This window comes from Podarcis liolepis (genome assembly GCF_965112155.1).
Source record: "Podarcis liolepis genome assembly, chromosome: 18".
Classification (NCBI taxonomy): domain Eukaryota; kingdom Metazoa; phylum Chordata; class Lepidosauria; order Squamata; family Lacertidae; genus Podarcis; species Podarcis liolepis.
The window spans coordinates 726,634-754,163 of NC_139572.1; the positions used below are offsets into that span (position 1 = coordinate 726,634).

At 55.6% G+C, this 27,530-nt stretch overlaps 1 protein-coding gene across 2 annotated transcripts; it reads right to left on the bottom strand.

The window, feature by feature from the left end:
• Positions 1-1,637: 1,637 nt before the first annotated feature.
• On the bottom strand, positions 1,638-21,822 carry SIN3B (SIN3 transcription regulator family member B). 2 transcript variants are annotated; one of them, XM_083483740.1, is made up of 19 exons: positions 21,679-21,822; positions 18,465-18,571; positions 17,217-17,370; positions 16,057-16,356; positions 15,294-15,437; positions 14,983-15,105; positions 14,670-14,759; positions 13,775-13,893; positions 12,470-12,677; positions 12,266-12,382; positions 11,114-11,352; positions 10,354-10,537; positions 8,270-9,059; positions 7,090-7,259; positions 6,046-6,219; positions 5,783-5,875; positions 4,880-4,974; positions 4,585-4,789; positions 1,638-3,571 (listed from the first exon to the last, which is right to left on the bottom strand). In XM_083483740.1, exons 1-19 carry the CDS (start codon positions 21,799-21,801, stop codon positions 3,341-3,343), a joined length of 3,666 nt encoding a protein of 1,221 aa, XP_083339866.1. In that variant the 5' UTR covers positions 21,802-21,822; the 3' UTR covers positions 1,638-3,340. The 2 variants fall into 2 exon arrangements, with proteins under 2 accessions (XP_083339866.1, XP_083339865.1); XM_083483739.1 differs by lacking the exons at positions 14,670-14,759; positions 14,983-15,105; positions 15,294-15,437; ... (2 more) ...; positions 18,465-18,571; positions 21,679-21,822 and having other exon boundaries at positions 12,470-12,673; positions 13,771-13,893.
• Positions 21,823-27,530: the final 5,708 nt, after the last annotated feature.

Sequence of the window (27,530 nt, forward strand, 5' to 3'; positions counted from 1 at the left end):
AACTTCCCTCTTGTGGTTTATCACCAGGACAGCTACTCACTTTGGGTTTTAGCAAAGAGTCTAATTTGTCAGTGCCTAAATCAGGCTTCCTCAACCTCGGCCCTCCAGATGTTTTGAGACTACAACTCCATTCATCCCTGACCACTGGTCCTGCTAGCTAGGGGTCATGGGAGTTGTAGGCCAAAAACATCTGGAGGGCCGAGGTTGAGGAAGCCTGGCCTAAATGATATCGAGCGTCAGAACAGCTTGGCTACAATCAAGAACTTTTGCCCACGGCGTGACTATTTCCCACCTTCCCATTTCGACTCTCCGGCACCCTCTCTGCATAACCGAGCAATTCCAAAATACAGACGCGCTTTGACTCTCGCGAGATTGAATGTCTTGCCCTCGGCTGGACTTGAGGGACGATTCCAAGAGATTCCACACAAAAAACGTCCCTGCGGAGACGGCAGTCCCGAATGGGTGGCGCATGCCCTTCTGGTAAGTTATTCACAATACCGAGAGATGCTAGTGAAGCTGTAGATTGATTCCTTGGACTGCCAGGGCGAAACGTGCAAAACGCCAGCACCCGGTCATCTACAACTTTATTAAGTTCTATCTACACCTCCGCTAGCATCTCTCGGTATTGTGAATAACACCAAACTTAGCTTTTGTTGGCATCTTCATGAACTTATCTAAAAGACTCGAGTTAAGCATTTGAAAAATCTATTGAAACCAGGCATTATAAAGTCCATTTTAGGCTGGGTAGTTTGCAGGTCTCTGTGGCTTTGTTTAATGATTTGTATTTTTCTCAGGCGGTTGATAAAGCATGTATAATTATTTGTCCTGCCCCTGAGCTATGGCAATGGCTCAGAAGTGGCGCTGGGTGCAGTTACCAAAGGGGGGGGGGTCCCCAAGGCAGCGGCCTTCCGCAGGCCGTCTCCAAGGGGCATATTGGCGAGGGACGGAGACCGGCCGCAGCTCTCCCAGCCCCCTTGTTATAAACATCCTTGCGTCCCCACAAAGGCTTGTTTTTCTGCTGCTGATAAGTGCTAGGAAATGACCTCAAAGGATGCAGAGAAAGAAAGAGGAAACTTCTGGCAACAGATAGCAGCCTGCGTGTGGCACGGGAGACCCCCGCGTGTGGGGGAGAGCTTTGGGGCCAAGCAGCCCCTTAAATCGGTGGTGGTGAACCTATGGCACGTGCGCCAGATGGGGCACTCGGAGACCTCTCCGTGGGCACAGGCGCCGCCGTCACCCCAGCACCGAGTTTGCCAGATTTTTACGGTTCCGTGAGACGGCGGCAACCCTGTGTTTTCTTCCTTCTCCAGATCAAGTCCGGTGTGACCAACTTGGTCTTTCCGGCTTAGACTGGTTAGATTTAGGAAATCTGGAGGGGGGGGGTTGGAACTTCAAGAAAGCTCTATAAAATAAATTCGACGCTCTGCGTGAAACACTTGAGAAGACGAAGAGGAACGACGAAGCACAGCAGCGTCTGTTCTGAAAGTATGACAGATTACCAACATGCATACAAAAGCAAAAATCGTATTGTTCCAAAGCATGCCAAATGCAAACTTTTGCCTTGGGGGACCTACGCCCCTCGCACGGGGGCCCACACCGCCTGTTCCGCGGGGGAAGGAAGAACACGAGGGAGCCTCTGGCGTTTTCAAAATTAATATTTTATTTTTTACTTGATGTGCAAATAAATAATTTCTTTTAAAAACTACATTCAAAGAGTTGGCAAAAGCAAATACAAAGGCGGAAGGAAGCCGGGGGGGGGGGTGCGGTGGGGGGGGATAGAAGAAGAAGAAGGAAGAGAGATCCTTAGGAGACGAAATAAAAATTGAAATTTAGAAAAAAAAAAACCAGAAGCATTGTCTCTCACGTTCTCTGCTACGGACAGATCTTTCCCAGCTTCCGGAAGCGCCCCCCCAATTGCCTTGCTGACGCCCCCCCAGAGATGGACGCTTTGCCCGCCCAGATTATAAATTAAATTGGATTTTTTAAATTTATTTTTAAAAACAATGGGATGAAGAAATATGGCCAGTAGGAAGAGTGGGGGGGGGGCTGAGTAGAGAAGGGTTTATCCCCCCCTCCAACCTCACAATGGCCCCCCCAATTAAAAAAAGAAAGAAAAGAAAAACGACACGTTAAGCCACAAAGCTACCATTTAAGTCATCGTTTCGTTAAGAGAGATTTTGGCACAGTCGGTCCCCCCTCCCTCCGCTTGGGAGAACAGCAGGTATGGGGGGGGAGATATGGGGATTGGGGGGGGGGAGCCTTCCTGGAGTACAAGGAGGGTGGAGGGGGGTCTGATATTTTTTGGAGGGGAGGTTTGAACCAATCAATTTCCTTTTAGGGGGGGTCTTCCATTCCTTGGCAGTGATTGGAGGGAGAGAGAGGAGGGGAGGGGCAGACCCCCCCCAAAACCACACACACAAGTGTCTCTTCCGTGGCCAAATTTGGAGGGGGGGCGCAGAGAGAGAGAGAAATAAAAGGACAACAGAGTCCCCCACCCCACCCCCAAGATTATCTCGCAAAGGAAACAGAGAACCCCCCCCCCCAAAGAAACCACACAGGGCAACGGCCTCCCCCCACTTTGGGACCCCAAGAAATAAACCCCTGGAGCGTCTTGGAGGTGGCGGGGGGAGGAGCAGCCCCTTTATCTTACCCCCCAAAAAAAACCCACAGCCAGGATGGTCCACAAAGTGCCCACGGCAGGAGACGACCCCCCCTTCCAGGTGGGCTGGGCCACCTGCCCCCCCCCATGGCACACAAGAGGACAGCTTTTATTTTTTGCACCAAAAAGGCCACGCAGTCCGTGGGGCGGGAAGGGGGGGCGTAGAAAGGAAAGCCCCCTCTGCTTCTCACAAGGCCTCGCGTTTGGGCGATAGGAAGTGCTCACCGCACAGTGACCGATGGGGTTGGGGCGGGGGGGGGGTCGGGAGAAAGGCCTGGCGGTGGTGGTGGGGGCTCTGAGTTTTATCTCCTGGGTCCCCATCCGAGGTCTGGAGAGCTCTGGGCATTGCCAAACCCCCGCACCCCCCGTGCCACGTGGGGAGGGCACCCGAAACAGTCTCCTGGGTCCCTCCTTGCCGTTCACATCCTTGGCCCCCCCCTCCCAGGCCAAAACAAAGCAGTCCGAGGCGTGGAGAGATCTGGGAAGACCCCCCCAAGTCCGTCCCGTGCCATGCGGGGAGGGCGCCCCAAACGAGCCGTCCCCCAAAGTCAGAAACCAAACGGAGAAAACGACACTTTGCCCCCCACAAAGCTGGTCGGATAAATACCAGGGGTGGGCTGGCTGCAGGACACCCACCGTTCCCCCCCCCCCCGGCCGGAGGGAAGGAGGGAGAAAAGGGGTTCAGGGGGAGGCCGGCTGGCGGCTGTACTGGACGCGGTAGCGGTTGACCGGGACGCCGTGGACGCTGACCGTCTCGCAGGTGGTCTTGCAGGGCAGCAGGTCCTCGTCGTCGTCGCCCATCAGCCAGTCCTGGACCAGCTCCGAGGCCTCGCGCCCGGCGTGCCGGCTCACCCAGCCCAGGTGCCAGGCCTCAAAGCGCCGGTGGTAGCGCAGCAAGACCGACGGCTGCGCCTGCCCAGAGAGAGAGAGAGGGAGGGAGGGGAGGGTCACCGGCGGAAATCGGCCCCCTCAAGCCGAGGAGCTGGACCTGAGCTCACCACCCGAGGTCCTTCTCCATGTACCTCTTCTGTGAGAGGTCCAGAACAGGGCCTTTTTCGCAGTGGCTCCCTGCCCATGGGATGCTCTCCCCAGGTATTTACAGTGGTACCTTGGTTCCCAAACACCAAAAACCCGGAAGTGTTTTTGGATGTTTTCCCGAAGTCCGGCCCCCAACAAGGTCTGAGGGACAGTGGACCGGCCCCCTGCTGAAAAACTTTGCTGACCCGTTATATAGGCTGCAATCTTTTCTGTGAATCGCCTCAAGACTTCCAGGTATAGAGCGGTATATAAACTTAATAATAATAAAAGAGCTGAGTGTAAATTTTATACAGCGGTTGTCGAACGTAATCCGTTCCGGGAGTCTGTTCGGCTTCCAGAACGGTTCGACAACCGAGGCGCGGATTCCCACTGGCTGCACCCAACCGGACGTTCGGCTTCTGAAAAGCGTTCTTAAACCGGAACGCTTCCTTCCTGGTTTTCAGCGTTTGGGAGCCGATTTGTTGGGGAGCCAAGCCGCTCAGGAACCAAGGTAAATAATAATAATAATAATAATTTTTTATTTATACCCCGCCCTTCCCGGCCAGAGCCGGGCTCAGGGCAGCTAACGCCAGTAAAATCACAGTAAATACATAATGGGGGGTTTAAAATACGGGTTAAAATTTAGAATGCAGCCTCATTTTAAAAGTAGCCCATAGATCAAAACCGTAAGGGGCGGGAAACAGAAGGGTCAGACTGAGTCCAAACCAAAGGCCAGACGGAACAGCTCTGTCTTGCAGGCCCTACGGAAAGATGTCAAATCCCGCAGGGCCCTGGTCTCTTGGGACAGAGCGTTCCACCAAGTCGGGGCCAGTACTGAAAAGGCCCTAGCCCTAGTTGAGGCTGTACCGCTGTAAAGGTAAATGGAAATAGCCCCCCTCGCGACCCACCTGCCTGGCGCGGCCCAGGGCCCCCCGCCGGTACATGTAATCCTCCGCGTTCATGACGAAGAGCATTCGGTGCGTGTTGAGCTTGAACTTGCAGTCGACGTTGCAGGCGCTCTCCACCCCCACCAGCTGCTTCCAGGAGCCCCGGGCCTTGTCTCGGGCGGCCTGCACCTGGGCGCACTGCCAGCGCCGGAACTGCTTCAGGTTCCTGGGGGGCAGGAGAGAGGCAGGAGGGAGAGAGGGATGAGACCTTTGCCAAGCAAGACCCGCCCCCCTCGAGCGCCGGAGGGTGCCTCACCTCTGCAGGAAGACGGGTTTCAGGAGGAAGCCTTCGTTCTGGCTGCTGGGGGTCCCCTCCACCCCCACGTACTGCTCAACGTAGTTGGCCAAGTGCTGGAGAAGAGAAGAAAAGGCAGGAAGCAACACTCACGAGGTTTGGGGGCACCCGCTGGACACCCGGGGGTCAAACCAGGGTTTGTGGTTTGGTCCGCGCTAGCCCACCCCGCGTGAACCGGGAGCACGAAGGCACGGACGAAACACAGGTTGGCTGGGGAGCAGCAAATTGCTGTCCCAGTTCAGCTGCCAAGCTAAACCGGGGTTTGCGGCTGTGGTGTTAAACCGGGGATTGAAACTGCAACGCTAAACCAAGGATTGGGGCCGCAGTGCTAAACCGGGGACTGAGTCTGCTAAACAAGAGACTGAAGCTGCAAGGTTAAACCAGGGATTGAAATTGCAACGCTAAAGCAAGGATTGGGGCCGCAGTGCTAAACCGGGGATAGAGATTGCAAGGCTAAACCCAGGATTGAGTCTGCAACGCTAAACCAGGGATTGCAACTGCCATGCTAAATGCAGGGTTGCAGAAGCACCACTAAACCAGGGATTGCGGCTGCCACGCTAAACCGGGGCTTGCGGCTGGAATGCAAAACCAGAGATTGCGGCTGCAACGCTAAACCAGGGGTTGCAGCTGCCAAGCTAAACCGGGGCCAACCCAGCCAGATGGGTGGGGTATAAATAATAAAATTGTTGCCCTTGTTATTTTCATTCTTCCCAGAAGCAGCAGCAGCAGTGAAGCGCAAGGGAGGCTGGCTGTGGTTTGCGGCCCACCCGTTGGGACGCGACGCCCGAAGACAGGCGCAACTGGCCGCAGGGTCCACAACCCCATGAGGGAGGGATCTCACGGGATAGGGAGGCCGGGAATCACCTGGACTTCCAGGGGGTCTTCTGTCTGGGTCTCCTCTGTATCCAGCAACTCAATGGTCATGATCACCTGGTCCTTTCTCTGAAGGAACATCACCTGCGGGGAGGCGAGTCAGGCGTTCACACCCATGCGCTCCGGCCGCAAGAGGCGCCCCCTCCGTCCTCCCGCCGCCAGCAGCGTTCCAGGGGTCTCTCCCCGCCCCACCGGCGTGGCCGACTTCCCCCCACTTCCGGAGCCGCAGAGGGTGGAGGGCAGGGGTGCCACACCTTGAAGCAATTCTCGTCCGCCATGCACCGCTCCGCCTTCCACTGGTAGCTGGTCTCCTTGGCCGCCCGGACGCACTGGGAGGACAGGTTGCCGCCGGCCGCCCCTCGCTTCCGCTCGCCCAGGTAGAGCTCCACCACCTTCAGGCAGACGTCGTCGCTCACCAGGTGGTGCAGCTGGAGCCAGGGGGACGTGGTCAGAATGTTAAGGTATCACAGGATAAAAACTCTTAAACGCACACATATCTAAACGTACGAACCATGCACCTGGAATAGTACAGGAGAGCAATCCTGAAGCCATTTGAACTCTCCCAATGACCTCAAATACTCCTCTGCAAATGGGGAAAACCTTCCCATTGCCAGATGGGCGGGGTATAAATAAATTATTATTATTATGATTGTCGCTTGCAAAGCCTGTCTTAAGGGTGCATTAGGGTGAGGTTGTGACCTGGATTCAGGAATTGAAGTATTTACCATGATACAAGAACGGCCAGACTGCCCAGGTAATGCAACCAGTGACCATTACAAGGTATTAGTATTATTATTAGTGCAAATTCTTCAAACACCTTCTGTATCTCCTCAGAATCTTTTCTCCTGCGTGTTCCCCGCCTTACCTTAACAGCACATGTTAATAGATCATTAAGAGCTAGATATCCCACCCCTCTTTATACCGTTCTTCCGTTTCATCGTCTGCTTGCCCCTTCCACTTCCTGGCCATCAGCTGCCCATAAATCTCTGAGCAAGTCTCAAACCTTCCGCCCCCGTCATAAATCAACGCTACCTCTGGGCCGCTGGTCAGCTTCTAACCCAGCGGTTTCTGTCCTCTCCTTAAACACCATTTGCCAGAAAAATTGGACGCTGCAATTCTGTGATTCAAAAGTCCTAGGCAGAGTGGTGGAGACCCCCCAAAACACTCGTGTCTTCCTTCCTCCGTGTGGAGCAGGGCAGGGGGCCCAGCTGCCTCCAGCCTGTGTCCCCCACAACTCCTGTCCAGCACCCCCTTGGGGCAGGGCCCCCCTCTGCAAACAAGCACCCCCTGCGAGGTACCTGCCGGACGATGTTCTGCACCAGCTTGTCCATGGTGAAGCCGACGTAGGCGTGGATGGTGAACATCTCCCGCAAGGTGTCCTCGTACTGGGTGGGGTCGATGTTGCCGTCCAGCAGGTTTCGCACCAGGTCCAGGAAGGCCGGGTAGTACTCCTCCAGCTCCACTTCGCCTGGCAAGAACGCACACACACACACGAGACACAAAACCCCTCTGTGGGGTGCCGAGATGGGGCACCCGGTATCTCTACACGCCGGGGCTCCTATTCCCCAGCCACCCGTCAGGAATTCTGCGCCTGTGGCGGGGTTGGGATAGATGATCGCTGGGGGTCCCGTTTGAATCTACAACTCTAGGATTCTGCGACCAGAGGGTGGGGGAGGCAGCGTGGCCATCAAGCAGCAGGAGAAGACTGCCTCAGATTGGATCAGATCAGCGGTCTGTCAAGCCCAGGGTTGCCCACACTGGCTGGCAGAAGATCTCCGGGGTGTACTGCTCTTCCCTTAAAGGCAAGCTAAGGTTCTAGTCCTCTTATCATTAGGCTATCTTATCACTAGAAGGCTGATCGCCAAAGAATGGATGCTTTTGAATTCTGGTGCTGGAGGAGACTCTTGAGAGTCCCATGGACTGCAAGAAGATCCAACCTCTCCATTCTTCAGGAAATCAGCCCTGAGTGCTCACTGGAAGGACAGATCCTGAAGCTGAGGCTCCAAGACTTTGGCCACCTCATGAGAAGAGAAGACTCCCTGGAAAAGACCCTGATGTTGGGAAAGATGGAGGGCACAAGGAGAAGGGGACGACAGAGGAGGAGATGGTGGGACAGTGTTCTCGAAGGTTTGACCAAACTGCAGGAGGCAGTGGAAGACAGGAGGGCCTGGCCTGCTCTGGTCCAGGGGGTCACCAAGAGGCGGACACGACTAAATCTTATCATTATGATCATAGCTGGCACCACGTCGCAGGTCTCCAAATGCCGCCAGCGCAACGGGAGCAAGCGCCACACCGGTTTCGGACACTCGCAATCACCGCCCGCTTCTAGCTAGGAGGGCTGAGTGGCGAGGCCACTTCCCACATCCTCCACAACCCCCTTTCCCCCTCCCTGGCCTCGCTGGGGGCCAGAAGCCGAGAGCCACCCCGCTCCCCGGTCCCTGGCCGAACGCAGACCTCCTTCCCCGCCGCCCTGCTTACTGGGCTGCTTGAGGCGCAGCTCCATGGCCGGGTCGTTGGCCCTCTCCTTGCGGCCGTCGCAGAGCAGCTTCTCCCTCTCCTTCTCGGCCCGGAATTCCAGCAGCTGCTTCTGCGCCTGCCGGTAGATCTTGAGCAGCCGGGAGCAGAGTGTCTGGTGCAGCCGCAAGAAGAAGTACCAGTTGTTGTTGGCGAAAAACAGCGCGTAGACGTTGTCCAGAGAGCGGCGCGGCCGGGAAGAGGAAGGGGCAGCCGGGGCGGGGGGAGAGGCCGCCCCTGCCCCTGCCCCCTCCGAGCCGCCGCCGCCGCCCTTCTCCCTGGCGAGCGCAGGGGGGTTCCTCTTGCGCAGCTCGTGGCCCTCCGGGGCGGGGGGCTTCTCGTCGGCGGGGGGCGTCCTTTTCCGCAGCTCGTGGGCTGCCTCCGGGGCGGTGGCGGAGGGGGGCAGCGGCTTGTCCTCGGCCGGGGGAGCCCTTTTGCGCAAGTCGCGGGCGTCCGGCGGAGGGGCAGGGGCGGGGGGCCGCTTGGGGCTGCCCTTGCCGGCCTCGGGCGCCTCTTCCGGGGCGGGGGGCGGCGGGGGGTCGTGGCCGGGGGGCTGGGAGAAGAAGAGGTCGGGGACGAAGCGGTGGACGATCTGCCAGATGGTGGCTTGGTCCTCTTTCTGGATGGTGGGCTGGCGCTTGACGTAGTAGCCCACCAGCGCGGCCGCGTCCTCCAGGATCTGCTGGTCCTCGTAGACGAAGATGAGGTGGGGCTCGTTCAGGGCGCCCCGTCCCTCAGACTGCTGCTCCTGGTGCTGGAGGAGAGAGAGAGAGATGGACTTAACGACAACAATATCTTTATTGTCATTATCCCACACAGAAGGATGAAACTGAAAATCTACATAAAACATTCAGAAACCCCTAACAACTCTGAAACACCATTTTAAAATACAAGGAAAAGCACGGTTTCCTGTATCGTAAGGGGATGAACGTTTGCTTAGAAACACCGAAGAAAGGACCAGTTTAAGGGAATGATTACTACAATCATTTTATTATATATACCCTGCCCATCTGGATGGGTTTCCCCAGCTCCCAACTGAATATTAAAAACACAGTAAAAGATCAAACATTAAAAACTTCCCTATACAGGGCTGCCTTCAGGGGTCTTCTAAAAGTCTGGTAGTTGTTCTCTGAAGGGAGGGTGTTCCACAGGGTGGGTGCCACCACTGAGAAGGCCCTCTCCCTGCTTCCCTGTAACCTCACTTTTTGAAGGGAGGGAACCGCCAGAAGGCCCTTGGCGCTGGACCTCAGTGTCCGGGCTGAACGATGGGGCTGGAGACGCTCCTTCAGATCTACTGGACGGAGGCCATTTAGGGCTTTCAAGGTCAGCACCAACACTTTGAATTGTGCCTGGAAACGTCCTGGGAGCCAATGTAGGTCTTTCAGGACCGGTGTTATGTGGTCTCCACTCCCAGGCCCCAGTCTGGCTGCCACATTCCGGATAAGTTGTAGTTTCCGGGTCACCTTCAACGGCAGCCCCACGGAGAGCGCATGGCAGTAGCCCAAGCGGGAGATAACCAGAGCATGCACCACTCTGGCCAGACAGTCTGTGGGCAGGGAGGGTCTCATCCTGTGTACCAGATGGAGCTGGGAGACAGCCGCCCTGGACACAGAATTGCCCTGCGCCTCCATGGACAGCTCCTTCAGGTCTACTGGGCCATTAAGGGCTTTCAAGGTCAGCACCAACACTTTGAATTGTGCTCGGAAACGTACTGGGAGCCAATGCAGGTCTTTCAGGACTGGTGTTATAGGGTCTCGGCGGCTGCTCCCAGTCCCCAGTCTGGCTGCAATGGCTGCCCCCCTACGACCAAGGCATGGCCAAGCTCCTCTCCATGCGTCTGCAAAGCCCTGAGCGACTCAGGGGGCACCCGAGCTCTCCCAGCCAGGCTCGATTGCTGAGATCGCCCCGTCTGACGGCGAGAAACCGAGCCTCTAGTTTCATCCGCCCTGTCCTGTGGAACTCCCTGCCACCGGAGATCCCGGCAGGCACCTCCGCTGCCGACTCTTGAAGTTTCCCATGCAAGGGAGGCATGTGGCCCCCACACCCACCTCGTCGTAGACGCTCTCGATCTCGTTGAGGAGGCTCTTGGAGCGCAGGGCCTTGGTGTCGTTCTGCTTGAAGTTGACGGCCTGGTGGTCAAGGGACTTGAGGTAGGCCTTCTCGTACTGCTCCCGCCAGATCTTGTTGAAGCCCTGCTGGGCCTCCCGCCACTCCTCCTCCTTCGCCTTCAGCCTGCGGGACGGGCGGGCGGAGAGGAGGCGAAGGTGAGACTGCGGGAAGACGCGGGCGCCGAGCCCAACCTGCCCACTACCACCCTCCTTGGCCCCCCCCCCGGGTTTTTTAAATATACAAATAAATACACAAATGACAAATACGTACATCGGTAACTTCTATATAGATCAAATGACATCAGACTCTTTCATCTCAACATACGCAAAAAGGAGTTACAGTGCTACCTCGGGTTAAGTACCTAATTCGTTCCGGAGGTCCGTTCTTAACCTGAAACTGTTCTTAACCTGAAGCACCACGTTAGCTAATGGGGCCTCCTGCTGCCTCCGGAGCACGATTTCTGTTCTCATCCTGAAGCAAAGTTCTTAACCTGAAGCACTATTTCTGGGTTAGCGGAGTCTGCAACCTGAAGCGTATGTAACCCGAGGTACCACTGTATTGCAAACACAACCAAATCCTAGAGGTGGAACCCTGTTTCCTTAAGCAATTGCTGAAACATTCCCACTCTTTTTTAAAAATATTATCTATTGACTTATTTCTTATTGCTTCTGTCGTTTTTGGGACGGGAGCGGTTCTCACCTCTTGAGGACGATGGGGACGGCCGAGAGCGGGTTCTTCTTGAGGCTCTCGATGATCTCGGGCGCCTTGTCGCCGTAGATGCGGTAGATGGCGCGCCGCTGGATGACCTCGGAGGTGCCCCCCAGGCAGTCGTCCAGGCGGAACTTCTCCTGGTCCTCCAGCGACATGCGGCTCAGCTTCTTCTGAACGCTCTCCAGCACCCGGATCGTGGCCAGGTTCGTCTCCAGGACCACGTCCAGCTGGGCGGGGGAAGAGGGGGCAACGCGAGGGTCAGGAGCGCGGGGAGAAAAATGAACTTGGCAGGTTTCTGTCCTCATGGTGGCCCCAGACGCCCCAGGAGGATGAGATGAAAAAATATGTTTAAAGATGGCGTCAACACCCCCTCCCCCCAATCTTTTCTTTTTAGGGATTATGGAAACGGATATACCCAAAGAGTCTGTCTGTTTACGTATCTGGCGGCAGCAGCAAGAATATTGCAAGCTCAAACAGAGAAGGAATATTGCATGACTGGAGGAAGTAGGAGGGAAGCTTAATTGAGAGTGCCTTCACTCCAAGAATGGCTGCGTTGTTCTTTTGCTGTGATGATCATTAAACACTCTTAAACTGGTAAGGGACAATAATTGCTTTGGTGGTAATAATAATAATAATAATAATAATAATAATAATAATAATAATATTTATACCCTGCCCATCTGGGTGGGTTTCCCCAGCCACTCTGGGTGGCTCCCAACAGAACACTAAAAACAAAATAAAACTTCAAACAGTAAAAACTTCCTCAAACAGGGCTGCCTTCAGATGTCTTATAAAAGTCTGGCAGTTTGTTTCTTTCCTTGACATCTGGTGGGAGGGCGTTCCACATGGCGGGCGCCACCACCGAGAAGGCCCTCTGCCTGGTTCCCTGTAACCTCGCTTCTTGGAGGGAACCGCCAGAAGGTCCTTGGGAGAGGGACCCCAGTGTCCGGGGTGGAGATGCTCCTTCAGGGATACGGGGCGGAGGCCGTTTAGGGCTTTGAAGGGTTGCGGGGGGAGAGAAAGCAGTTTCCCTGAAGCCTGAAACCCCCCAGGGATTGAGCCAGCCTTGAGGAAGGACCTGGGGCCCTCCGCCCCCCAAGCAGGGGCCCCGAGCCTGCCCACCTCGCCGGAGGCACCCACCTCAAAGCGTTCGTCCTCGCACCGGTGCAGCTGCTCCTCGTATGGGGTCTTCTTGGAGCTGACGAAGGTGGAGTCCTCGGACCAGGAGGGGAAGGAGACCCAGGTGTCGTTTAGCACCTGCAGGGGCGAGAGGGGGCGCCCTCAGTCCAGGGGAGTCCCCGGGACGCCCCACCGCCTTCCTTCTGCTGATCGCCCCCGGCCTACCTCTTTGCAGATGGCCGTCCTGCCGCTGCACTTGGGCTGCTGATAGGTCTTGGGGAGCGCCCGGTAGCTGGAGCCGATGCGCTTGCAGGAGGCGTAGTCGATCTCGCGGCAGACGCCGTCCCCCGAGCGGTCCGCCATGGGGGACGCAAAGGAGAGCTCCTTCACCCCCAGGAAGGACTTGAACTGAGCAAAGAGCTCCAGGAACTTCCTGCGGGAAGGGAGGTGAGGAGGGGGAAAGGTGGGCTGCGTGTGGCGGGACCCCATGGAGGTGCGGTGGGGATTCGAATCGGAAAACTCGGGGAAGGCGCAGCCAACGGGCACCGAACTGGCGACATTTTGCCTGCGGGCTCTGCTATATCTTAAAGAAACTCACAAGCAGAGGGATGGGAATGAACGCAAGGTTTCTTAACCGAGGGGCAGAATTGTTACTTGTCAAAAGTGTGCATGGAGGAGAAGGGAGAACAAAAATCTGGGGTGTTTTATGTGCAGCCGAGCTGATGTTTTCAGCGAGAAACCAGAGAGGGCAGGCAGTGACTCTGTCAAGAAATGGAGCCTTTTTAGAAGACGCCCAACTTGGAAATTTGCCCCTGAAGGTTCGGTTCTGGCTATTCCCACATACTTCTGCTTTCTTTCGCACGCCGGGGGTTTTAGGCTCTCTTAACGTAAATATATTGGGGTAAGGTAAAGGGACCCCTGACCATTAGGTCCAGTCGTGGACGACTCTGGGGTTGCGGCGCTCATCTCGCTTTATTGGCCGAGGGAGCCGGCGTACAGCTTCTGGGTCATGTGGCCAGCAGGACTAAGCTGCTTTTGTCGAACCAGAGCAGCGCACGGAAACGCCGTTTACCTTCCTGCCGGAGCAATACCTATTTATCTACTTGCACTTTGACGTGCTTTCGAACTGCTAGGTGGGCAGGAGCAGGGACAGAGCAACGGGAGCTCACCCCATCGCGGGGATTCGAACCGCCGACCTTCTGATCGGCAAGTCCTAGGCTCTGTGTAAATTTGCTTTGAGATGTCGCTTTCCCATGGGAAAAGCTATGCGTAAACACAAACGACAAGAAAACTGGAAAATCTGGGAGAGGCAAAGTGTTTTCTGGGAAATTGGGGGTGGTGGTGGAAGTTTTCTGCTGAAAATTTGGGAGGGGACAGTGTTCTCCCTCCCTCCCTCCCTCCTCACCAAGCCGACCAAGAGGAAGCTGTCTGCTTCTGCCTGGCTGCCGGGATCAGCCCCTGCCTGCCTTTTCCCCAAGGGAGACGGAGGACCCTCCCGCAGCCCCCCAACTCAACGCAGCCCCCACTTACCCCAGAAAGGGGGTGACCAGCTGGAGAAGCTCGGAGCCCGAGACCAGCTCCTGGTTGAAGAGGGCGATGCACCGAAGAAAGTTCTCGTACACCTCCTGGCTCTTCAGGACTCGCCGCACCTGAGCGGAAGAACCAGCCGGGGATGGGAGGGGGCACCATGGGGCTGGGTAGCTCAGTGGTTAGAACACCCACTTGCAGAGCCAGGAGGGACCCCTAGGCCTGTCCCCAGCCATGAGGATCCGCAACAAGAGTCCCTGGCAAATGGCTGTTCTGCCGTGCTCCAGGCAGGGCTGCGAAAGGCCCCCCCCCCAGTCCTGACTGACTGCTCTGGGGTCTCAGGGAGGAAAGGCCTGTCTGCCCCCCTCCTTTGGCAGAGTTGTGCAGGTTGGAGGTTCAGGGGCCCTCCGCTGTGCCCCCCCCCACGCCTTTTCATCATCATCATTTGTATGCCACCTTTCCACAGTTAAAAAAACAACGCTCAAGGCAGCTTGCAGCAAGACAAGATTTATCGTATTTTTTGCTCTATAAGACTCACTTTTCCCCTCCTAAAATGTAAGGGGAAATGTGTGCGCATCTTATGGAGCGAATGCAGGCTGCGCAGCTATCCCAGAAGCCAGAACAGCAAGAGGGATTGCTGCTTTCACTGCGCAGCAGTTCTGTTCTGGCTTCTGAGATTCAGAATATTTTTTTTCTTGTTTTCCTCCTCCCAAAACTAGGCGCGTCTTGTGGTCTGGTGCGTCTTATAGAGCGAAAAATACGGTACATAATTATGAAAGTCATAAACAATAAATAAACCACATCAAGAAACACACACAACCAAACGGCAAATCATTTCCACAGAAATCTAAATCTGAAATTTTGCACACACACACGGCCTCCATGCCGGACGACCCACCTTGTCAAAGAAGGAGAACTCCTGCAGGCTGCCGTACTTGCCCACTGCCGCCACCGAGAGGTCCTTCGTCCCCCGAAGCTTCATCTTCTTCTGCGGGGGGGAGGAAACACGCACGTCCGTGTGGGCTCGTGTGAGCACGCTTCCGTGTTTCACGAGCGGGGCTCGGCGCTGCTCAATAGCCCAACCTGCCCACCCTGAGCGGACCCTGCTGAAACCTGCCAGGCTCCCCTGGAAACAACGCGTCAAATCCCCTGCAGGCTCCTGTCTCCCCACCCCTCCCCAGCCCACCCGCCTCCGCGTCCGGGTCGGATACCTTGGCCGGGCCGGGCACAGGTCGAAGCAACAGGGGCCTGGAACGTTTCTTACTGTGTTCCATGTGCTTCTCGTGCTCAAGTTTGGAGATGTTGTTGGCGTCGCAGGGCCCGTTCCCCGTGAACTGCGGAGGAAGATGGAGGAGCCTCAGAGAGCAGGCGAAGGAGGAAGGAGAGAGGGACAAGGGGCGGCAGCAGGGGGACACCCCCACACTCCTTTGCAGGGAGGGGGTCCCAGGCTCTGTCCCTGACAGCATCTCCCCGTGTTCTCAGGGGGCTTCCCGGCCACCGGTGCCCCCCTCCTGCCACGTACCAGAGACCTCTTTGCCTCAGGGAGGAACTGTCCGAACTCGGAGAGCAGGTCCTCTTGGCCCCGGAAGAGGTTGGCCACTTCGGTGAAGACCTCCTCCTCCGACATGCCCCGGAAAGGGCGGCCTTTGGTGCTCAGCTGTTCTTTCTGAGAAGTGAGAGAGGGAGGGAGAAAGGGGTCAGCGTTCATGAACAGAATACCCTGGTACTGGTTTGAATTAACTAAACACTGCTTTTTGTTCGGTAGGTAGTTTTAGTTTTATTCATTTTTCGGTTTTGTCGTCGTGCATTTTTCTTTATCCCTCTTTTCCCCCTCTTCTCTTTCTTTTCTCTCTCTTATTTCTTTTAAACAATACACGTTTATCCTAGATTTCTTGACCGTTTAACTATGTATATTGTAATAGCTTTCTTAAGTCTAAGAATATCTAATGTAAGATTAGTTTATCTTTCGTTTTGCTTTTGGTACGTAATGTTTGCTGTGGAAATGAACAACTAAACTAAACTAAACTAAACTAAACTAAACTAAACTAAACTAAACTAAACTAAACTAAAACTAAACTAAACTAAACACTAAACAAAACAAAACTAAACTAAATACTAAACTAAACTTAAACTAAACCTAAACCTAAACTAAAATGGTGGCAACTTATTTCCAGGTAGGGCGAGGCAGCCCACAGACCACACCACACACACCAACCAGGGTTATATTTTGGGGTTTTTTTGTTTCCTGACCCCGGAACGCCGTGGGGAGAGAGGAGACCTTTCACCTGGTACGTGTGAAGGATCTCCAGGAAAGACCGGTAGATCTCCGGGTGGTCCAGGAAGCGCGTCTTGATCTTGTTGACGTAGCTGATGGCATTGTTGAACTCCACCGAGTCCGACTCCAGAGGCACCTGCAGCCGGCAGTCGTCCTTGCAGGGCTGTTGTTGCTGCTGCTGCGGCTGCTGGTGGGGCTGCTGGTGGCAGAAGTCCTCCGGGCAGTCGCCGTGGTTGTGGGCGTTCTCCTGGCAGTAGTTCAGGATGAGGCCGGAGCCCGAGAGGGGGCTTTGGACGGGGTCCAGGGACACCTAGGAGGAGAGGGGGAGTTGGGGGTCAGCAGCGGCTGAACACAGGTGTGTGTGTGTGTGTGTGTGAAAGCAGCTGCCCTTCCGCCTGGGTGCTCCTCGTCGCCTTGCTCCCGTGTTGCCGGGGGGGGGGGGGCGGGCTGGACTAGACGACCCCAAGGTCCCTTCTATTTGATTTGGACCTGTTTTCCGGAGTCAATTTAATTATTGTTTGATTTTATACAAATGTTATGTGTCTGATGTTCGTCACCCTGAGCCCGACTTTGGCCGGGGAGGGCAGAATATAAATAAAAGTTGTTTATGATGATGATGAAACTCTTGTGCCCACCTGCTCCTTCCTGTCAGCTGCTCCTTGTCCTGCGCTGAGACCAGGGGTCAGCAAACCTTTTCTGACTTTGGTTTGGACTCGGTCTGACCCTTATGTTTCCCTCCCTTTATAGTCTTGATTTATCAGCTACTTTAAAATGAGGTTGCATTTTAAACTGCATTTTAAATTGAAGGTTTTTTTTCCTTTTCTTCCCCCTCCCCTTTCCCCCCTATGATGTTTTTACTGTGATTTTATTGGTGTTAGCCGCCCTGAGCCAGGCTCTGGCCGGGGAGGGTGGGGTATAAATAAAATTTATTATTATTATTAATATTATTATTATAAAAGACTGAAAATGATTAACCATGGAAGGTCAGAGGGAAGTCTAAAGATTCAGGGAATGCTGACAATTAACTCTGCCGCTTGAATTTAAATGTGTAGTGTAAAAGTGAATTAAAAAGATTTTTTTTTTAAAGGGGGTTGGGGGTGGGAATAAATCTCCCCGTAGGGATGAGCGGAAATCGTCAAAACAAACCCCAAGCCCGCTTCCTGGTCTAACCTGGCCGGCCAGAGGCACCTGGATGCTCAGCTTCCCGTTCTTGGGGATCTCGATCCGGTAGCCCAAAGGCAGGAAGGCGTTGAAGCCGATGATGAGGTCAGGGTGCTCATGGAACAGCTGCGAGACGCGGCGGATGACGCCGGGGGTGTCGATGCTGAAGACGAGGGGGGATAAAAAAAATCAAGGATTTCTTAAAAAATAAAATAAACCAGATTTTAAAAAATTTAAATCAGATTTTTAAAATGAGGAAAAACATTTCTAAAGGTTTTCTGTTTCAAGTTACATTATAGTCCAAAGGCTATTCGTCAGGAAATAAGGTTTTTCATGTGCGCTAAAACTCAAAAGTTTGTTTTTCTTAATTGTTTAGCCACATCAGTTAGCAAACGTGGATACATACGCTGTAACGTCATTGTTTTAGTTAAACAAATTGTCTAAATTGCTATGAAGGAAATGATGTTTTTTCTCCTTCCGATAAAGTACAGCAGAAAAGTTGTCCAAATGTACACAGATAACTCAGTGGGGTTTTTTCCTGGGGAAAATATTTTGTGAATCTAAGTTTGGCCTCATTGAGGAGGAGTATTTCAATAGGAGTGGGAGAATGAAAGTACCCCTAAACATTTTTTTTAGGGGGGGGGACCACAGAGTTAACATATTAAACCTCCCCATAATTTCATAATTATCTGTCTATGTATTTCTAAAAGTACAACCAAATCGGTCATTTTTGATAAGAGCTGTAAAAACGACTCTGAAGATCGATTATCCCAAAAACGAAAACTTCATCTGTAAATATTAAGACGATGCCAGCAAGAATGAGTCTTTCTGTAAAGAAAATAATGATTTAAATCGAGCCTTACAGACTAACGATTTGATTTAAATCAAATCCACCCTGGATAGGAACAAGGCAGGACCCAATATGAGGGTGGGAGATTTTGGGGGGTGTTCGATGGGCAACGAAGAGGCATGGGCCCCCCAGCTCGGGTGCGATTCCTGTTCCCCTTGTTTCCACCCTCCGGTTTAAAAACCCAACGCCAAGTTTATGAATACGTTATTATTGATTATGTATACCCAATGTATCAGCCGCTTGGGGGGGTTTCACTATGTTTGGTTGCTGGTAAAAAAGGAAAAATTAAAAGAAAAGAAAATCTTCCAAGGTAACACTGGAAAAATAAAATCCGCTGCCGGCTGGGGCACTTCCTGGGTTGGGGGGCTGCGTAAAGAGGGGCCCCGATCCCCCCCCGAACCCCTTACCTCTGGCTCTTGAACTCCTTCATGATCTCCAGGAATCCGTTGTAGGTGGCCGGGTCGCTGCCAAAGCGGATCTTCACCTGGTCCAGGTAAGAGAGGGCATCTTCCACCTGCGGGAGAATTATTTTAGGGGAAGGCATCGAGGGGCTCTGACCTCCGTGGGCCCGGGAGGGGAGAGGCGGCTGCCCCGCTGACAGCCAGCCCCACCCGTGGCAAGGAACCGGGCTCCGTGGGTCGCTGTGGCTCAGAGGCTCTGGGTGCGGGTTCAGCCGCCAACGGCGTCTCCCAGTACCCATGCCCGAATAATAATAATAATATTTGATTTATATCCCGCCCTCCCCAGCCGAAGCCGGGCTCAGAGCGGCTAACCACAGTAAAAATAACACAGTTTACATAAAGTCGCAATCAGTTCATTGAAATACATTCTCAAATCAATTCAGAATCAATTGAATGGCAACCCTTGGGCTAGAGTGCTATGAGGACTGCAGAAAGAGGGGGTCAGACTGGACAAAGGCCTGGGGGAACAGCTCTGAGGCCCTGCAGGGATTCAGGGAGAGAGCAGCCTCTGCTTTCAAACAGGGCTGGGGGGTGGCTGCCCCCTTTTATGCGTTCGGAGACCCCGAAACGCAGCCCCTTCTGCCTGCTAGGCTTTGGTTCCCCCTTCCCGGTGGAGCCCCAAACCAAACCTGCCTCTTGCCCCCCCCAGGCCCCCTCTTACGAGGCTGCAAATCCTCACCCCCAAATCCTGGCCAAGCCAGCCCCCCTCTATGGCGGCCGCAGACTGCTGAGTAAGTGCTCGCAGGATCGGTCTGGAAGTAATCCAGATCAAACGTGCAAGAAGCTGGCAGATAAATTGGTCCGCTCTCTGCAGCTACATCTGCATTTTGAGGTGGGGGGGGGAGGAAATATATCTATGCGCATTAAGCTGAAAATCTCTTATTCTTTATGGTCCAGGATCGCTTCTCTGGCGACTGTATTTACCCGGATCAGCGTTCTCGCGGCTCGGCAGCAGCCGCGCCTACTCTGCGGCAGGTCCTACTGAGTTCAGTGGGGCTTACTCCCAGGAAAGTGGGGCCAGGCCTTCAGAGGGGGCTTACAATACGGAAAAAGTAAAACAGAAAGACTAATGGGGGGAACCCAACGTTTTAAACGCTAAACCCCGCAATTGACGCACGTTCGACTTGTGCATGATTCAGCTATATGCGCAATTTAAAAAATGCAAAACTACAAAATAAATAAAAGGCAGGGTGGAAAATGGGTGGGTTTCCAGGGGAGGGGAGATGATATTATTATTATTATTATTATTATTATTATTATTATTCCCACAGGTCTCGGAGAGGATCACAGAATAAAACCAGGCTAGGAAACCACAAAATACATAATCAGAATAAAAGCAACAGCCGCCTTTGGCAATCCCACCCACCCTTGAACCCCCCTATGCGTCCTGACTATATGCAGTTTCGGCTTGGGGTCCAACCCCCCCAGAACGCAACTCCCCACATAAATTATAGGTTTGCTGTATATGTTTAACAGCAACAACCACAATATGTCCCCATCGGCTGTTTCAAACACCGAATTCTCCCTACGGGAATGAATTGAAATAATTCCATGTACGCATGGACGCAACATTTAGCCATATCTAATTAAAGGTGCCCCCCTTTTTTTAACTACTTGAAAGCTGAACTTCCAAGTGGCATTGCAGGAAGCTTCGCGAATGAGGGCCCTTTAATGCGGGTATATACATAATTTGGGTTGCATCCCAAACGACTTAATACTCAAGAGTCGCACCGTTGAAATTAATGGGCATAACTTGCTTGGTTCCATTAATTTTAGGGGGGGGGGTCCTACCTCGAGTAGAACATTGGATGCAAACCAATGTAAAGGAACTTGGGGGGAGGCAAAGAAAGGAGGGCTGCATTATCCATAATGCAAAGCAACAGGAGAGGGTTGGGAAGCAAGGAGATAGAAAGAGGCGAGTTCGAAGGCTTCACAAGAGTTGTGGGTTCGAGGCCTGAGTTCGGCAAAAGTTTCCTGCGTTGAGGGGGTTGGGCTGGATGACCCTCTGGGGTCCCTTGCAAATTTACCCTTCTGTGATTCTACCTCCGTTAGATAAACACACCCACACATTTACCTACCGAAAAGGGACTGCATTAGGGAAGCTTTCAATATCTGATGCTTTACCGATGTTTTAATGTTTTGTAATTTGCTCGAAGCCGCCCAGAGAGGCCAAGCCAATCCAGTCAGCTGGGTGGCGTATAGTAATAACAATTATTATTATTATTATTAGGGGGTGGAAACGAAAAACTGGAGAGGAGGAAGTTTTAGGGTGGGGGTGTTTCCATACAGCAATATAATGCAAAGGAAATGGAAGGGGGGTTGTTTGGGGGGGGGAGCAAAGGGGCTTTTTGCAAGGAAGTCTGCGATGGACTTGCAATGCGTGCAGCTATTTATTATTACTATTATTATTAGATGGAAAGAAAAAACAGGAGGGGGGAAGTATTAGGCTGAGGTGTTTACAACAATATAATAACGCAAAGGATATGGAGGGGGTGTTTGGGGAAGAAAGTAAAGGGGCTTTGGCAAGGAAGTCTGCAATGGGGACGGTCTAATGCATGCAGCTATTATTGATCATAACAATAATCATAATCATAATATACTCAATTGGACGGGGTCATCTAAGGCATGCAGCTACTAATAGTAATATACTCAATGGGGTGGGGGTGGGGGGCTCATCATCCAGGAATAATAAGAAGAAGACGACACTCAGGGCCGCCAACCCTGGAAACCCACAACCTAAAAATCACAAAACCGATTAAAACAAAAAGAAGGAAAGCCAAGGGACGTGCCGGTTCTCCAGACCTCTTTGCAAACTTCTCCCTGCATGGAGAAGAGAGTGCCAGAAACTCATCTTTATCCCCCCCCCCCTCTTGCAAAGGAGGAGAGCTCAGGAAACCTTCCCTTGGGGGGGGGGGCATTTTGGTGTCCAGGTCTTTCCCTGCCAATGCCTGACGATGCAGCCTTCCTTTTTTGGGGGGGTTGTCTTTTCCTTAGCCAGAGCTGCAGGAGGGCAGAGGGGGGGTGGGGGTGTCTCTGTGCCTATTCAGCCCCCCTTGCAGGAAAGGGGGACCCCCAAGAGGGAGACCCCACCCCATATTGGGGGTGTTAAAGGCCCCACTCCTCTGTGTTTGGGGTGGTGGCCCCCTCCCCCCGGACTTACGTGGACGGGGAGCTTCTCCGAGGCGGGGGGCGCCGCTCCCCCCATCCTGCCCCCCATCCTGGGCCCGCCGCCGCTGCTGCTGCTGCTCCCCCGGCCGCCGCCGCCGCCGCCCCCCGCCGCCATGTTGGCGCGCCTCCGCCTCCCCACAGCCCCGCGGCCGCGCGCACGCTCCGGAGCCCGGCCGCGCGCTCGCGTCACCACGCAGCTGTGCGTCGCGAAACGTCCTAAGGGTAGGCGGGGAAAGGAAAGCAGGCGGAACCTTTCTGGCGAGGGGAGAGGGAGGAGGCCGGAAGGGAAAAGGGACCGGACCAAAACAAAGAAAGACCGGATGGGAGAGAGGAGGGGGAAGCCGGAAGGAGGGGGGAAAGGGGAGAGAAGAGGGAGAGGGCTAGAGCGGCCCGGGCGGAGAGGAGCAGTAGAGAGGGGAGGAGGGAGTGGGAAGAGAGGTGGAGACGGAAGGAGTGGGAGATAGGAAAAGGGAAGAGGGACACACGCACGCAGACACAATCAGAGGTTTACAGTCATGGGTTCTAGGTAGGGAAAGGGCCGTAAGAGACGATAGAGGTAGGAAAGGGTAGAAGGGCCTCAGGGGTAGGAAAGGGGTAGAGCGCTGTGGCCCTTCTGCCCCTTTCCCACCTCTGAAACCCCTCTACACTTTTCCTAGGCTCTATTGCTCCTCTACCCTTTCCTACCTCTCAGGCCCCTCTACGCTTTTCATAGCTCTGAGGCTCCTCTACCCCCATTCTGCCCCTGAGACCCCTCTACTTTTCATAGCTCTGTGGTCCCCCCTTCCACCTAATCTGCCCCCCGAGGCCCCTCTACCCCTTTCCTAGCTCTGTGGCTCCTCTGCCCCCCCCCCGAGGCCCCTCTACCCTTCTCCTAGCTCTATGGCCACTCTGCCCCCTCCCGAAGCCCCTCTACCTTTCTCCTAGCTCTATGGCCACTCTGCCCCCCCCCCCGAGGCCCCTCTACGCGTCTCCTTGCTCTATGGCTACTCTGCTCCCCCGAGGCCCTTCTACCCTTCTCCTAGCTCTATGGCTACTCTGCCCCGCCGAGGCCCCTCTACACTTCTCCTAGCTCTATGGCCACTCTGCTCCTCCCCCCCCCGAGGCCCCTCTACCCTTGTCCTAGCTCTATGGCTACTCTGCCCCACCCAAGGCCCTTCTACCCTTCTCCTAGCTCTATGGCCACTCCCCCCGAGGCCCCTCTACCTTCACCTAGCTCTATGGCCACTCTCCCCCCCCGAGGCCCCTCTACCCGTCTCCTTGCTCTATGGACACTCTGCCCCCCCCGAGGCCCCTCTACTTTCTCCTAGCTCTATCGCCACTCTCCCCCCCCCGAGGCCCCTCTACCCGTCTCCTTGCTCTATGGCCACTCTGCCCCCCCCCCGAGGCCCCTCTACTTTCTCCTAGCTCTATGGCCACTCTGCCCCCCCCCGAGGCCCCTCTACGCGTCTCCTTGCTCTATGGCCACTCCACCACCCCCCCGAGGCCCCTCTACCCGTCTCCTAGCTCTATGGCCACTCTGCCCCCCCCAGGCCCTTTCACCCTTCTCCTTGCTCTATGGCCACTCTCCCCCCCCCCGAGGCCCCTCTACCCGTCTCCTTGCTCTATGGCCACTCTGCCCCCCCCCCGAGGCCCCTCTACGCATCTCCTTGCTCTATGGCCACTCTGCCCCCCCCCCCAGGCCCTTCTAGGCTTCACCTAGCTCTATGGCCACTCTGCCCCCCCCAGGCCCCTCTAGCCTTCTCCTAGCTCTATGGCTACTCCGCCCCACCCGAGGCCCCTCTACCCTTCTCCTAGCTCTATGGCCACTCCCCCCCCGAGGCCCCTCTACCCTGCTCCTAGCTCTATGGCCACTCTGCCCCCCCCGAGGCCCCTCTACCCTTCTCCTAGCTCTATGGCTACTCTGCCCCACCCAAGGCCCTTCTACCCTTCTCCTAGCTCTATGGCCACTCCCCCCCCCGAGGCCCCTCTACGCATCTCCTTGCTCTATGGCCACTCTGCCCCCCCCCCCGGCCCTTCTAGGCTTCACCTAGCTCTATGGCCACTCTGCCCCCCCCCAGGCCCCTCTACCCTTCTCCTAGCTCTATGGCCACTCTCCCCCCCCCGAGGCCCCTCTACCCGTCTCCTTGCTCTATGGCCACTCTGCCCCCCCCCCGAGGCCCCTCTACGCATCTCCTTGCTCTATGGCCACTCCGCCCCACCCGAGGCCCCTCTACCCTTCTCCTAGCTCTATGGCCACTCCCCTCCCCCCGAGGCCCCTCTACCCGTCTCCTTGCTCTATGGCCACTCTGCCCCCCCCCCTGAAGCCCCTCTAGCCTTCTCCTAGCTCTATGGCCTCTCCGCCCCACCCGAGGCCCTTCTACCCTTCTCCTAGCTCTATGGCCACTCCCCCCCCCCCGAGGCCCCTCTACCCGTCTCCTTGCTCTATGGCCACTCTGCCCCCCCCCCTGAAGCCCCTCTACCCGTCTCCTAGCTCTATGGCCACTCCGCCCCACCCGAGGCCCTTCTACCCTTCTCCTAGCTCTATGGCCACTCTGCCCCCCCCCCGGGCCCCTCTACCCGTCTCCTTGCTCTATGGCCACTCTGCCCCCCCCCCGAGGCCCCTCTACCCTTCTCCTAGCTCTATGGCTACTCTGCCCCACCCAAGGCCCTTCTACCCTTCTCCTAGCTCTATGGCCACTCCCCCCCCCCCCCGAGGCCCCTCTACGCATCTCCTTGCTCTATGGCCACTCTGCCCCCCCCCGGCCCTTCTAGGCTTCACCTAGCTCTATGGCCACTCTCCCCCCCCCCCCCGAGGCCCCTCTACCCGTCTCCTTGCTCTATGGCCACTCTGCCCCCCCCCCCGAGGCCCCTCTACCCTTCTCCTAGCTCTATGGCTACTCTGCCCCACCCAAGGCCCTTCTACCCTTCTCCTAGCTCTATGGCCACTCCCCCCCCCCCGAGGCCCCTCTACGCATCTCCTTGCTCTATGGCCACTCTGCCCCCCCCCCCGGCCCTTCTAGGCTTCACCTAGCTCTATGGCCACTCTCCCCCCCCCCCCGAGGCCCCTCTACCCGTCTCCTTGCTCTATGGCCACTCTGCCCCCCCCCCGAGGCCCCTCTACGCATCTCCTTGCTCTATGGCCACTCTGCCCCCCCCGGCCCTTCTAGGCTTCACCTAGCTCTATGGCCACTCTCCCCCCCCCCCGAGGCCCCTCTACCCGTCTCCTTGCTCTATGGCCACTCTGCCCCCCCCGAGGCCCCTCTACGCATCTCCTTGCTCTATGGCCACTCTGCCCCCCCCCGGCCCTTCTAGGCTTCACCTAGCTCTATGGCCACTCTGCCCCCCCCCCCAGGCCCCTCTACCCTTCTCCTAGCTCTATGGCCACTCCGCCCCACCCGAGGCCCTTCTACCCTTCTCCTAGCTCTATGGCCACTCCCCCCCCGAGGCCCCTCTACCCGTCTCCTTGCTCTATGGCCACTCTGCCCCCCCCCCCGAAGCCCCTCTACCCGTCTCCTAGCTCTATGGCCACTCCGCCCCACCCGAGGCCCTTCTACCCTTCTCCTAGCTCTATGGCCACTCTGCCCCCCCCGGGCCCCTCTACCCGTCTCCTTGCTCTATGGCCACTCTGCCCCCCCCCCCGAGGCCCCTCTACCCGTCTCCTTGCTCTATGGCCACTCTGCCCCCCCCCCGAGGCCCCTCTACCCGTCTCCTTGCTCTATGGCCACTCTGCCCCCCCCCCCGGCCCTTCTAGGCTTCACCTAGCTCTATGGCCACTCTGCCCCCCCCAGGCCCCTCTACCCTGCTCCTAGCTCTATGGCCACTCCGCCCCACCCGAGGCCCCTCTACCCGTCTCCTTGCTCTATGGCCACTCCGCCCCACCCGAGGCCCTTCTACCCTTCTCCTAGCTCTATGGCCACTCCCCCCCCCCCGAGGCCCCTCTACCCGTCTCCTTGCTCTATGGCCACTCTGCCCCCCCCCCTGAAGCCCCTCTACCCGTCTCCTAGCTCTATGGCCACTCCGCCCCACCCGAGGCCCTTCTACCCTTCTCCTAGCTCTATGGCCACTCTGCCCCCCCCCCGAGGCCCCTCTACCCGTCTCCTTGCTCTATGGCCACTCTACCGCCCCCCCCCCAGGCCCAGGGGTCTCAGGGGCAGAATAGGGGGCAGAGGGGACCACAGAGCTGTGAAAAGGGTAGAGGGGTCTCAGGGGCAGAATAGGGGGAAGATTGGACCACAGAGCCATGAAAAGGATAGAGGGGTCTCAGGGGCAGAATAGGGGGAAGAGGGGACCACGGAGCTATGAAAAGGGTAGAGGGGTCTCAGGGGTAGAATAGGGGGAAGATGGGACCACAGAGCTATGAAAAATGTAGAGGGGTGTCAGGGGCAGAATAGGGGTAGAGGGGCCACAGAGCTAGGAAAAGGGTAGAGGGGTCTCAGAGGGGGTAAGGGGGCCACAGAGCTATGAAAAGGGTAGAGGAGTCTCAGAGGCAGAATAGGGGTAGAGGGGCCACAGAGCTAGGAAAAGGGTAGAGGGGTCTCAGAGGTAGGAAGGGGGTAAGGGGTCCACAGAGCTAGGAAAAGGGTAGAGGGGTCTCAGAGGTAGGAAGGGGGTAAGGGGGCCACAGAGCTATGAAAAATGTAGAGGGGTCTCAGGGGCAGAACAGGGGTAGAGGGGCCACAGAGCTAGGAAAAGGGTAGAGGTGTCTCAGAGGTAGGAAGGGGATAGAGGGGCCACAGAGCTATGAAAAGGGTAGAGGGGTCTCAGGGGCAGAATAGGGGGAAGAGGGGACCACAGAGCTATGAAAAATGTAGAGGGGTCTCAGGGGCAGAATAGGGGGAAGAGGGGCCACAGAGCTGTGAAAAGAGTAGAGGGGTCTCAGGGGCAGAATAGGGGGCAGAGGGGACCACAGAGCTGTGAAAAGGGTAGAGGGGTCTCAGGGGCAGAATAGGGGGAAGATTGGACCACAGAGCCATGAAAAGGATAGAGGGGTCTCAGGGGCAGAATAGGGGGAAGAGGGGACCACGGAGCTATGAAAAGGGTTGAGGGGTCTCAGGGGTAGAATAGGGGGAAGATGGGACCACAGAGCTATGAAAAATGTAGAGGGGTGTCAGGGGCAGAATAGGGGTAGAGGGGCCACAGAGCTAGGAAAAGGGTAGAGGGGTCTCAGAGCTATGAAAAGGGGTAGAGGGGCCACAGAGCTGTGAAAAGGGTAGAGGGGTCTCAGGGGCAGAATAGGGGGAAGAGGAGCCACAGAGCTATGAAAAGGGTAGAGGGGTCTCAGAGGTAGGAAGGGGGTAAGGGGGCCACAGAGCTATGAAAAGGGTAGAGGAGTCTCAGAGGCAGAATAGGGGTAGAGGGGCCACAGAGCTAGGAAAAGGGTAGAGGGGTCTCAGAGGTAGGAAGGGGGGTAAGGGGTCCACAGAGCTATGAAAAGGATAGAGGGGTCTCAGAGGTAGGAAGGGGGTAAGGGGGCCACAGAGCTATGAAAAGGGTAGAGGAGTCTCAGAGGCAGAATAGGGTAGAGGGGCCACAGAGCTGTGAAAAGGGTAGAGGGGTCTCAGAGGGAGGAAGGGTGTAAGGGGGCCACAGAGCTATGAAAAGGGTAGAGGAGTCTCAGAGGCAGAATAGGGTAGAGGGGCCACAGAGCTGTGAAAAGGGCAGAGGGGTCTCAGAGGTAGGAAAGGGGTAGCGGGGCAACAGAGGTAGAGGGAGGGCAGGACTCAAACCCATGGCTTCAAGTCACAAGAAAGGAGATTCCAACTAAACATCAGGAAGAACTTCATGGGAGTAAGAGCTGTTCGGCAGTGGATCGGGCTCCCTTGAGAGGTTGTGGACTCTCCTTCCTTGGAGTTCTTAAAGAAGAGG